Source organism: Excalfactoria chinensis, chromosome 3, assembly GCF_039878825.1.
Source record: "Excalfactoria chinensis isolate bCotChi1 chromosome 3, bCotChi1.hap2, whole genome shotgun sequence".
In the NCBI taxonomy this organism is placed as follows: domain Eukaryota; kingdom Metazoa; phylum Chordata; class Aves; order Galliformes; family Phasianidae; genus Excalfactoria; species Excalfactoria chinensis.
The window spans coordinates 91505142-91517780 of NC_092827.1; the positions used below are offsets into that span (position 1 = coordinate 91505142).

The 12639-nt window shown below is 46.9% G+C and overlaps 1 protein-coding gene across 2 annotated transcripts in view; it reads right to left on the reverse strand.

Moving 5' to 3' along the window:
- HAO1 (hydroxyacid oxidase 1) overlaps nucleotides 1-12639 on the reverse strand; it is a 37805-nt gene that overhangs the window by 4904 nt on the left and 20262 nt on the right. For both annotated transcript variants that reach the window (XM_072331032.1, XM_072331031.1), the window contains exons 3-5: nucleotides 5613-5868; nucleotides 1871-2046; nucleotides 266-357 (exon numbers count right to left, since the gene is read on the reverse strand). In XM_072331032.1, the coding sequence (XP_072187133.1) occupies nucleotides 266-357; nucleotides 1871-2046; nucleotides 5613-5868 (524 nt within the window). The remainder of the gene's footprint in view (nucleotides 1-265; nucleotides 358-1870; nucleotides 2047-5612; nucleotides 5869-12639) is intronic.

Consider the following 12639-nt stretch of genomic DNA (forward strand, 5'->3'; position numbering starts at 1 on the left):
CTCTGAACCTTTTCCAAAACTGAAAAGGTTTAAAAGGAGAAAAAGGGAGAATTTCCTTCTGCCTTTAGTTACTATGTAACTCCAATTTTTCAGAAGTCTCTGGAGAATATTAAAAGTGAAAACAACTGCAGTAAAAGAGATTGCTTCTCATGGATTAGGCACACAACATGTACTTACAGGTTTTCCCTCTAGCTACCATGTATGCAGTGGAAGGAAGCAAGAAGCCAAAGGCAGAAACTTGGTATTTATTGGCACCACTACTTACCGTTGCAGGAACTCCATCAAGCTGACGTGCTCCATGATTTGACACCAGTATACCATCCAACCCAAGCTTTACAGCTTCTTTAGCATCATCAGCTGAAAATACATTAAAAAGAATTTCTTTCCAGAACTGGGATCTGAAGTTCATGATGAAGGAAATTATGACATCAGTTTAAAAAAATAAAATAATAGAAAACAATCACTGCAAGCTACTGGGAAGCCACTTATGGCTTCATCCTTCCAAAGACGCATCTCAACCCAGATCAACAGTTCTACCTTGAAGCAATAAGACTAGGAAGGTCACTTGAGATGTTGGAACAGAACATTTTTTCACCTTGGACTAACAGCAACTTGCGTGACTAACCTTCCCACTGCCCCCACTGTCATCCTGCAACACTATACTAAATTCTTTTGCTGATTTTTCCCCCCTCAATGCCAGTTAACAATAAGATTGTGGTAATAAACCACAGTTAATGAAGACACTTTGCTGTGCCAGTGTTCATTTAACAGAATGGAAATCTATTTCCTTCAAGTAGCACAAAGCTCAGATTAGATTAGCATTTGGGTTTACAAGGGCAATGAGCTGTCCCTTCCTGACTGTACCTGAATTTAGATATAACTGATGTTACACCAACATCTCAACCCGAAAATGTAAAGTGTTGGTTGGGATGGGTTTTTTGTGGTTGTTGTTTGAGTTTTGCCTTTGTGTTGCTATTTTTTCATTTCTGCAGAATCTAAGGGCCCAACACTCCTGCTGTTTTTATCTTCAAACACTTGCATTTTCATAGACAGCAGCAAAGTGAAATGGTCCTTTTCATAGATCTCCCAGATAAGACTATGTGCTAAGGAAGAACTCACAGAACAGGACAAGGGAACAGGGACACCAACTGCTGCTTAGCCCAGCAAACACCACTGCATGGCAAAGTGTACAGACTACAGGACTCCAATCCCTGCCTAGTGAACTTCAAGGTAAACATGTTCTACAGCCCAGCCATACAAACCATCTGAAAACTCCATTATAGCAGTGCCTTCACTGTCTTGGCTGTTTGGCTCATATACATTCCTGCATTCTCTGCAGTTCCATCAAAACCAGTAAAAAGTACATCCAGGCCTGATAAACCACAAACCTTGACCTGTACCTTTGACTGCCAAAACACAAACCCCCATTTTTTTAATTTTTCCCCAGATAGGAAAATAATAATGTTCATTTTCTGCTGGAAGAATAGCTTGTCTGATTCAGACTGCTTTCCATGAGGAGAAGCTTAGATACAGAGGCAACACAATAATCACCCTCACCGGTTCACATTGCACTGAACCTAACGAAAACAAATGGACACTTGGTGATGTCTGAGATCTTCCACATGCTAATCATGCACAAGGAAGATGACTTTTTCCTTTATTTTGAAATCTAAAAATTTTCCCTGCTTAGCACAGCATACGAAGATGAATGTACAACTCATCATGTTTCATGTAAGCAAAACAGATGCTTGCCATTGAAATGTAGTGAAATTCTACAGAAAACTCAACAGCACAAGCACTTCCCCCCACCCCATTTCCTCTGCAGGAAGGGATGCCTTGCCCTCTCTATGAAAGCAGTAGAGCTACACACCTCTTAGGATTCCTTTTGCAACAATGGGCAGCGATGTCAGCCCCCGAAGCCACCTGATGTCCTCCCAGTTGATACTTGCATCAATTTCCTTGGCTACATAGACAGCCAGTCCACTGTTTTCCCCAAAGTCTTTCCCTGATGAGAAGGCCAAGTTGTTGCTTGAAAAATTTTTTAATCTAAAGAGACAAAAAGCATATAAAATAGCCTGTGAAATATTTATTGGAGCCATTAAGTATCAGCCCCTAGCATCAGCATTCAACATGTCTGTACTGAACATGCATTGTATTATACAGGGCAGAAGCAAAAAAGCCTACCCAGTATTTTATTTCTGAACCCTTTTAAATCAAAACCTTCTCCTTTAGAAATATTTGATAACTCTGTTGCAAATTCCCTTGGCCCAAGGCAACCCTCCTAATGCTTTCAAAGGAAATAAGATAAAGTCCAAAATCTAAAGGTTTGGCATCAAATCTACAACCAAAAGGAAAAAGCCAAGAAGAAACTTAAGGTTTGGGTTCAACCATTCATCCTGCCACAGACATCCTCTGTGACTTTGGGCAGAACATCTGGTCACTCCTTTTGCCTGTTTATCATCATAAAATAGGAACAACCACATTTTCAGGAGCACTGTGAGGATAAACACAGCAGAGGCTGTGGGCCATTCATACCCTTGAGGAGCAGAGGATGTGTGTGCTGAAGGAATATCAGTCTTTCATAACATAATTCACATCCGACTGAAGTCAAAAGGTGCACCTCTACTATCCACTATCTACAGCAAAAATCCCCTTGGCTTTCTTGCAGCACATATTTTCCTTGCTTTTGTTTTTCATGTAGGGAATTCAGTTATTGTAGTAAATAGGGGACTATCAAGATGGGAAGAGGAAAAGAGGGAAATTTTTTTAAAGCTCTATTAATTAGATGGGTCTGCATGAGCTCTTGCAAAGAAACCAGAATTTTCATCTAACTGACAAGACCAACATCCAGGCAATAGTTCTTGTGTGCAGCTCATCTTTTTGGTACATTTGTCTACAAAACGTACAGGAAAATGTTTGTATGAAAACAGTCGCTATTATTTGTTTATTATAACCAATCTCACAAGTTCTCGGAACTGAATGGCAAACACCAGCCCCTGAATTAGAGTTCAGTCTTGGTAGAAAAGGGGAAAAAGAGGGCATACAGAAAAACTGAGGCTGCGTTTATATTAGAAACAGAAGGAGCCCAAGTGCTCTCAAGCCCCAGATCTCCATGGGTGACACCAGCACGACCCAGGACACCAACGTCCCACACCGTGTTGATCACTCCATACTTTGGAAATTGTGTGTCCATTCACATTGTGCTATTTTATGCTCATACTCCACATTTTGGGAACACACAGTATTTTTGCACAGAAACTGGCTAGTTTCACTGCTGATTTCATGCCTGTAACAAGCAACATTTCACTTGGGGTTTCTGTTCAGCTCCAAGCAAAGAAGAAAATGAGAAAGGAGCAGGCTCTCAGCAAGATCCAGCTTTTCAGCTGTTGGTTTGTGGAGGGTGGGGTACCCAGAGAAAAACAGAACCATGGATAAGATTATATAAATAACCGTTGTTTTTCTTGGACTGCGAAATGCAGGTCAACACTTGAATGAATGTTGCCTTACATACGTTTTGGAGCACAATGGCACCTTGTTGTTACTTTGAAACTTTGTTGAAAATCTGAAGCCAAGAAAAAGTTATCAAGTAACTGAGCGGAGAGCCCCACACTACCCAGCTTCACCACTGACTCTGCAACAAAACACTGAGTGTCATTCTGAAATCTGGAGGAATTTGAACCTTAAAAGATCGCTCCAACTTTATATTATTCCATATGGTTCACTCAAACAAAACCTTGTTACTGTTAGGTCAAGTGGGGTCAAAGTGTTTCAGAAATGCACTATTGCTTCTCTCAAATATTTTTGTGTTATTTGACTCTCATCCAGAAACTGTATAACCTCGGGTCTTAAAATGACACTGCTCCTAAAATAAAAATAAAAATAAATAAATTTAAAAAAAAAAAAAAAAGCAATTTAAAGCAATTCTCCTGTTCTCCTGGGGAGAAATGACAATGTGAATCAATAATGCTTTGTTAGTAACAGATCTATTGCAGGACTAATATATGGGACGTATGCATACCAGCGTATTACTTTTTAATACCAGGTTTGTGGTATTGTGTCATTAGTGATAGGACCAGAGGGAATGTTTTCAAGCTGTGGTAAGGGAGACTCAGGCTGGACACTATGAAATATAGCTCTCAGAAACGGTGGTCAGACAATGGAATGGGCTGCCCAGGGAGGTGGTGGAATCACCGACCCTGGAAGTATTCAAGGAACGATTGGATGTTGTATTGAGGGACATGGTTTAGTGGGAGCTATTGGTAATAGGTGAACAGTTGGACTGGATGATCTTTTAGGTCTTTTCCAACCTTGGTGATTCTATGATTCTATTCTATGATTCTAAGTCCCTGGGGCCAGATGAGATTCACCCAAGAGTGCTGAGGGAACTGACAGAGTTGATAGCCAAGACATTTTCCATCATCTATCAGCGCTCCTTGTTGACTGGTGAGGTCCCAGAAGACTGCAGACTTGCCAATGTGACTCTCATCTACATAAAGGGTTGTAAGGAGGACCCAGGGAACTACAGACCTGTCAGCCTGACCTCGCTGCCAGGGAAGGTTATGGAGCAGATTGCCTTGAGGGAGATCACGCAGCATGTGCAGGATAATAGGGGGATCAGGCCTAGCAAACATGGATTCATGAAGGGCAGGTTCTGCTTGACCAACCTGATCTCCTTTTATGATCTAGTGACCCATCTGGTGGATGAGGCTGTTGATGTGGTCTACCTAGACTTCAGCAAAGCCTTTGACACTGTCTCCCACAGTATTCTCCACGGGCTGGCAGCCCGTGGCTTGGATGGGTACACTCTTGGCTGGGTAAGGAACTGACTGGAGGGCCGGGCCCAGAGAATGGTGGTGAATGGAGCTAAATCCAACTGGCAACCACTCACAAGTGGTGTTCCCCAGGGCCAATATCAGGTCCTTGCAAGTACAAGATTCTTAGCTCCATTTTGCAAATTCAAAAACCCTTTGTATCCCATTCACTCTTCTACTGTTCCAGCTGAACTGGGTGCTAAGCACCATGCCAGCACTTCAGCAAACATTATTCAGGGTGGTCTTACACTGTATCAGTTCCTGTTTGCAGAATGCAGTGAAATTAGCACCCATAGAACATGGGTGCAATATTTAAGAAAGCTGATCCCCTGCATTTCTGCACTTGGCTAAAAGGCTAGTTGAAGTTGCTTGGAAAGGGACTCCACATTCAGTACTGACATGGGCCTAGACACACTGCAGTGTCACTGGTTAGGAGAGGTCTTGTATGGTCACCTAGTCCAGGTTCTTGCTCAGAGCATGGTCAGCTCCACATCTGGATCCAGCTTCAAAGCCACAGCGGATTCCAGGGGATTGTGTCCAGCTGAGATTTGAAGGTGTCCAAAGATTGATTGCCAGACATACAAATAAATGCCTCATCACTAACTTTGTCAGTCTGCAGCCTCATGCAGCCTGACAAACACCTTTCACATTGTGTGAAAACAGCTGCTTACTTCTGCCCCTAAGCCACAGCAAAGTACAGAAGTTCAGTACCCAGTGATAACACCCAGTGTGGTGTCTGTCATCTGGAAGACAGGTTGCACTGCAGCATGCTCACCCCACACCCCCCCTGGAGGCACCTACCTGAGGTGGGGGGGAAGCTGGAACTTGTTGCGCACATCATCAATACGCCTACCGAGGTATGGTGTGTCCACAGTCACAAAGATTCCTTTGTAACCTGCTCTCTCTGCACGCTTCACGAGGGACTTGGTAACTTCTCGGTCCTTGTACACATAAAGCTGCAGCCAGTGAAGGCCACCAGGAGCTGCTTCAGCAACTTCTTCAATGGAGGAGGTGGCCCAGGAGCTCAGCATCATTCCTGTCCCCATTGCCTGGCATGCTGGAGGAATACAAGGTCACTCTCAAGACTATCCAAATCACAAGTGTCAGTGCATGTAATTTCACACTGCCTTTCTTCAATTTTCACGTGTTTTCAGCCCTCTAGTAAATACTATGTTCATAGCTCCTGACAGTGGGCTGCTGTGAGAGCTCTCTGGTTTATTTTCTATGTTTATAGGTCAATTAATGTACCTCAGTCCTCCTCACCATTGTCACATACACTCCCTTAAGCACTTGCTGCTTTGCTAAGTGCAACTCTTTTCCACTTCCAGAACATTCACTTGCATTAAGCACGTTTTTACTGAAGGCCTCTCCCACCACTTCTCTGAGCTTGTGGTATCAACAGTAATGGGTGAACAGTTAGACCAGATGATCTTGTAGGTCCTTTCCAACCTCGTGATTCTATGATGCTGATTGAAGACTTGATGGGGAGCCTCCACCATTCTTTCTTTTGATAACTCTGCCTCATCAACTGAAGGAGGGGAACCCTGCATCCATCATGTGACCCCACACATAAAGCTTCACTCTCTTTACAGTCTCCACCCAGCAGTTCCTAAAAGAGAATACACCAGCTAAGTAGTCTCCAAAAAGCTTCACTAAGGCCAAAAGGATGAGAGTTCATGTTGAATGTTGGGCTCTCCTCCCCCTACTTCCTTCAAAAGCATTGTGGTGAAATCACAGAATCACAGAATCACAGAATTATAGGGGTTGGAAGGGACCTCTAGAGATCATCGAGTCCAACCCCCCTGCCAAAGCAGGCTGCCTACACCACGTCGCACAGGTAGGCGTCCAGGCGTGTCTTGAATATCTCCAGAGAAGGAGACTCCACCACCTCCCTGGGCAGCCTGTTCCAGTGCTCCGTCACCCTCACCGTAAAGAAGTTCTTGCGCACATTCGTGCGGAACTTCCTATGCTGGAGTTTCAGCCCGTTGCCCCTAGTCCTGTCCCCACGCACTACTGAAAAGAGACCAGCCTCGCCACTATAGCTCCCACACCCCAGGTATTTATAAACCTGGATCAAGTCCCCTCTCAGCCTTCTTTTCTCAAGGCTAAACAGACCCAGTTCCCTAAGTCTCTCCTCGTAGGGGAGATGGTCCAGGCCCTTCACCATCTTTGTGGCCCTCCGCTGGACTCTTTCCAAGAGATCCCTGTCTTTTTTGTACTGGGGAGCCCAGAACTGGACACAGTATTCCAGATGAGGCCTCACCAGGGCAGAGTAGAGGGGGAGGATCACCTCCCTTGACCTGCTGGCTACGCTCTTTTTAATGCACCCCAGAATGCCATTGGCCTTTTTGGCTACAAGGGCACACTGCTGGCTCATGGCCAACCTGTCGTCCACCAGGACGCCCAGGTCCCTCTCAGCAGAGCTCCTTTCCAGCAGGTCTTCCCCCAACCTGTACTGGTGTATGCAATTATTTCTACCGAGATGCAAGACTCTACACTTGCTTATGTTAAACCTCATCCGGTTTCTTAGTGCCCAGCTCTCCAGCCTGTCCAGGTCTCTCTGAATGGCCGCACAGCCTTCAGGCGTGTCAGCCAATCCTCCCAGCTTCGTGTCATCAGCAAACTTGCTGAGGGTGGCCACTATCCCCTCATCAAGGTCGCTGATGAAGATGTTGAACAAGACTGGACCCAGCACAGACCCCTGGGGGACACCACTAGTCACAGGCCTCCAGCCAGACACCGCACCGCCAACGACAACCCTCTGCACTCTGCCAGTCAGCCAATTCTCGATCCACTTCACCGTCCACTCATCTATCCCATACTTCCTCAGCTTTGTTATAAGGATGTCATGGGGGACCGTATCAAAAGCCTTACTGAAATCAAGGTAGACTACATCTACCGCTCTCCCCCCGTCCACCCAGCTAGTGACATCTTCATAAAAGGCCACCAGGTTGGTCGAGCACGACCTCCCCTTGGTGAACCCATGCTGAGTACTCCTGATAACCTCCTTTTCTCCCAGTTGTCTGGAGATGGCATCCAGCACAAGCTGTTCCATCACCTTCCCTGGGACAGAGGTGAGGCTGACTGGCCTATAATTACCCGGGTCATCCTTCTTGCCCTTTTTGAAGACTGGGGTGACATTGGCCATCCTCCAGTCTTCAGGCACCTCCCCAGTTCTCCAAGACCTTTGAAAAATTACAGAGAGCGGCTTAGCAATAACCTCCGCCAGCTCTCTCAGCACCCGCGGGTGCACCCCATCAGGTCCCATGGATTTATGGACATTAATGTTTCCTAAGCACTCACGGACCACCTCTTCCCTGACTAAAGGGAAATCTCCCATTCCCCAGATTCTCTCATCAACCACCGGGGACTGGGATTCCTGGGGGAGAGCCCTTTCACTAAAGACAGAGGCAAAGAAGGCGTTCAGTATTTCCGCCTTCTCAGCATCCCCCGTTACCAGAACACCCCCCTCACTTAGTATGGGGCCCACATTCTCCCTAGCCTTCCTTTTGCTGTTAACGTACTTAAAAAACCCTTTTTTATTATCCTTTATCTCCTTAGCTAGATTCAGCTCCAGGTGGGCTTTAGCCTTCCTGGTCGCATCTCGGCAGTCCCTGACTACATTCTTATATTGTTCCCAAGTGGCCAGACCCTTTTTCCACATATCGTGTACTTTCTTCTTTCTGCGGAGCTTGCACATGAGTTCCTTACTCATCCACGCAGGTCTCCTGGCACCTTTTCCTGACTTCTTAGTTACAGGGACGCACCGATCCTGAGCCTGGAAGAGGAGCCGTTTGAATGCTAACCAGCTCTCACAGGCCCCCTTGCCTTCTAGCACCCTGGCCCACGGGATGGCCCCAAGTAAGTCCCGGAGGAGATCAAAGTTGGCTCTCCTGAAGTCCAGGGTAGCAATCCTACTTTTTGTTTTGCTTCCTCCGCTCAGGATCTCGAACTCCACCATCTCATGGTCGCTACAACCCAAGTTACCCCCGACTTTTACTTCCTTAACGAGTCCTTCCTTGTTGGTGAGAATAAGGTCCAGCAGCACCCCGCCCCGCGTCGGTACCTCGACCATCTGCATTAGAAAGTTATCTTCAATACACTGCAAGAATTGTCTGGACCGCGCATGCTTGGCCATATTGGTCGTCCAGCAAATATCTGGATAATTGAAATCCCCCAAAAGTACCAACGCCCGGGAGCGTGATGCTACTTCCAGTTGGCTACGGAAGGCCTCATCAACCTCCTCTTCCTGATCAGGAGGCCTGTAGTACACACCCACTACAGTGTCCCCCTTACCAGCCTGGCCCTTGATTCTCACCCACAAGCTCTCGACTGCTACATCACTCTCCCCCAGGTGGAGTTCAATACATTCTAGCTGCTCTCTCACATAAAGAGCAACTCCACCACCCCGCCTTGCTAGCCGATCTTTCCTAAAAAGGACATAGCCCTCCATGACAACATTCCAGTCATGCGAGCTGTCCCACCACGTCTCTGTGATCGCAATGAGATCATAGCCATGCGATTGCACACAAAACTCCAATTCTTCCTGTTTATTCCCCATGCTTCGCGCATTAGTATACAGGCACTTGAGAGAAGGAGCATCTCCCCACCTCTCTCCATGCCTTTGAACCCCTTTGTCAGCACCCAACACGCTCTGCTTTAAGCCTTGAACTGCCACCTCAGACGCAGCGGCCCTCATTTTGTCCCCTTCCCCCTTCGTACCTAGTTTAAACACCTGTCAATTAGTCCTGACAGTTCCTCGGCTAGAACCCTCCTACCTCTTGGAGACAGGCCGCTTCCATCTGCAGCTGTCATGCCAGGAGCCGAGTAAATTCTCCCATGATCAAAAAACCCAAAACTCCTATGTCGGCACCAACTCCTTATCCATTTGTTTAAGAGGTGGGTTTTTAGGCCCAACTCAGTATCCCTCCCTGTCACTGAAGGTACAGATGTAATAACCACTTGTACACCTGTACTGTCAACTACCCTCCCCAGTCTCCTGAAGTCATCTTTTATGACCTTCAGGCTTTTCCTACTGACTTCCTCACTGCCAGCCTGAATTATCAGCAGGGGATAGTAGTCAGTAGGCCGGATCAGATTGGGAAGTCTCCCAGCAATGTCCCTGACTCGCGCCCCAGGGAGGCAGCACACTTCTCTGTGTGTAGGGTCGGGTCGGCATATAGGGCCTTCTGTTCCTCGCAGAAGGGAGTCACCTATGACAACTACCCTTCTATCCTTCCTCGTGGAGGAAGTCTTGAGGCGTGGGTGTGACCGCTTACCCCGAGGCTCCCTCACAGATGGGCCTGCCTCAACATCCACGCTCACCTCTTCCACGGGTTCCAGGGCCTCAAACCTATTTTGCAGAGGCACCTGGGGAACCGAGCATGGTCGTGGGCGGGGATACCCAGCACGCCTAGCTGGTATTTGTTTCCACCCATCCTTTTCTCTCAAACTATTTTGGTCCGATCGGCTACTGTAGGACAGAGGCTCCGCCAACAGTCCCACACCCCTTAGCTCTTCATTTGAATTGCTAGGTGTAGGGGAAGGCTGAGGGCGCACTGTGGCAGGAGCACCATCTGTCTGCATACTCCTTTCTATAACCTGTTTGTGAGGCAACCGGGGGGGACATGCTCCTTGGGGAGCCTCAGCTATGTTCCGGGATCCTGAGGCCAATAGGGCCTGGCACCACCAGTCGATTTCATTTTCACTATCTTTAATGGACCTCAACCTCTCGACCTCTTCCTTCAGGCAGACCACCATACTAAGCAGATCATTTATCTGGTCACACCTGAAACAGGCACAGCTGCCATCGACTGGCACTTCAAGGGCCAGGCTGTGACACTCACTGCAGCCTGTGACTTGCACGCTAGCGTGCCGCTTGTGGACCTCGGTCTGGGTCTTCACACTCCTTCTGGCAGCGGCCTTCCTCCTACCTGTGCTGGGGACCTCTGTCTGGGTTTCCACATCTTTCCTGGCAGTTACCTTCCTCCGGGAGGGAGCCATAGCAACCCAGAAGACCCCACTAGCAAAATCAGAAAAGTTTTACCAAGTTTTGACAAGTAGCTCTGTCTGGACCCTGTTAGTGGCGGTGCTGCCCACGACCTGGTATTAGAATGCTGACAGGTAGACCTGCACTTACCTTTACCCTTCACAGAGACTAGGTTGCTTCTCTTCTTCCGTGTGGGCAGGGGCGAAGCCCCTGCCCTCCTCAAGGCCTTTTAAAGAAGAAGAGGGCGAGGGTGGAGAACCGTTGCCTTGGCAACGCCCCCTCCACGTGTAGCCTGGGAACGCCCCCTCCACGTGGGCCTCTCTCTCTTGAGCTGCCGGGCTGCTCCTACCTCGGATGGATGAGGGAAAAGCCGAGCGAATCCCCTGGACACCCCGCGATAAACAGCCTCAGCTCTGCCAGGGGCAGCTCCGAAGCAGCGAACCACGGCGATCAAAAGGGTCTCTGCCGGGTTTGCACCCGTTTAAATATCCCGCTGTTGCCTTGGCAACGCCCCCTCCACGTGTAGCCTGGGAACGCCCCCTCCACGTGGGCCTCTCTCTCTTGAGCTGCCGGGCTGCTCCTACCTCGGATGGATGAGGGAAAAGCAGAGCGAATCCCCTGGACACCCCGCGATAAACAGCCTCAGCTCTGCCAGGGGCAGCTCCGAAGCAGCGAACCACGGCGATCAAAAGGAGTGGGCAGCCAAAGGTTAAACATCACCAAACAATCCCAGATGGGATCAAGCAGCTCGAGATTCTGTCCTGGCTACCTCTATGAGGCTGATTTCCAACCTGGGCTGAATGACAAACCAGCTAACCTCATACAACTATATTTTTGAGAATATATTATTGCTTCTTCAAGGAGTAATGTATTACTTTATGTAAAGGAAAACACTGTAAAACTCAAATATTACATAAAGCCTTATTATTCTTGGTCTACTACAGTACACATATTTTTAATGTAAATAGACTTCTGTTTCAAAACCTCATCTCCAGCCTGTGGGAGGCATTCAGAAGCAGTCTTTATGACAGCATTTTATTAGATAAGAATTACAAATCTCAGAACAGAAATTCACAAAGAACTTGCCCAGTCAAATCGGATACACCCTCCTACAGCCACAAGGCTGCCCAATCACTGCAAACAGCCATGCTTCACTCTTTTGTCTTGCAGATTTTGCTACCCCGTGAAGAACTGCAGAACCAACAGACCTTAAGGAGTAGCCTAAAGAGACATCTTAAAGGCTTCAGAAAGTGCTGCCCACTTATATTTACCTTCTGCTTCCAAAAACCAGCATACATCACAAAAGACAAAATACAATACAATAAAGGCAGGCTCAGGTAAACAGATGAGTGTAAAAGATTAAAGGTAGGTGAACTGAATTACGCTGCAGCCATCCACTTCAATCACTGCAGTTTTAAATTCAGTTTCAGTTATTCCTGCTGCTGTTGTTCTTGCTTGACTACAATACACAGGAACAAGAATCTGGGCTGAAATAAAGTATAAATATTAATTGACTCAAAATATTATTCAGCGGAGGAAAAGAAATGACTCCATTCATCTTAATTAAATCCTAAGCCAACCTCATACTAGTAGCTAATCAAAAGAGCCCCTCTGAGGTACGTAGAAGGATGTGCTGGAGAAAACAAGGTTCGAGTGGTGGAACAAGCACTGACCTAGCAAAGAACCAAGACCCTCTACATTGTAATTCTTTGATCAGTCCCCTTAAAATTACTAGAAACAGTTCATTCTCAGAGAGGTACCCAGAAATAAATTTCTTCTAATAACCAAAAAAATGTATATTGAATGGGATGTCACAACTCCAGTTCAAAGTGATTTGCT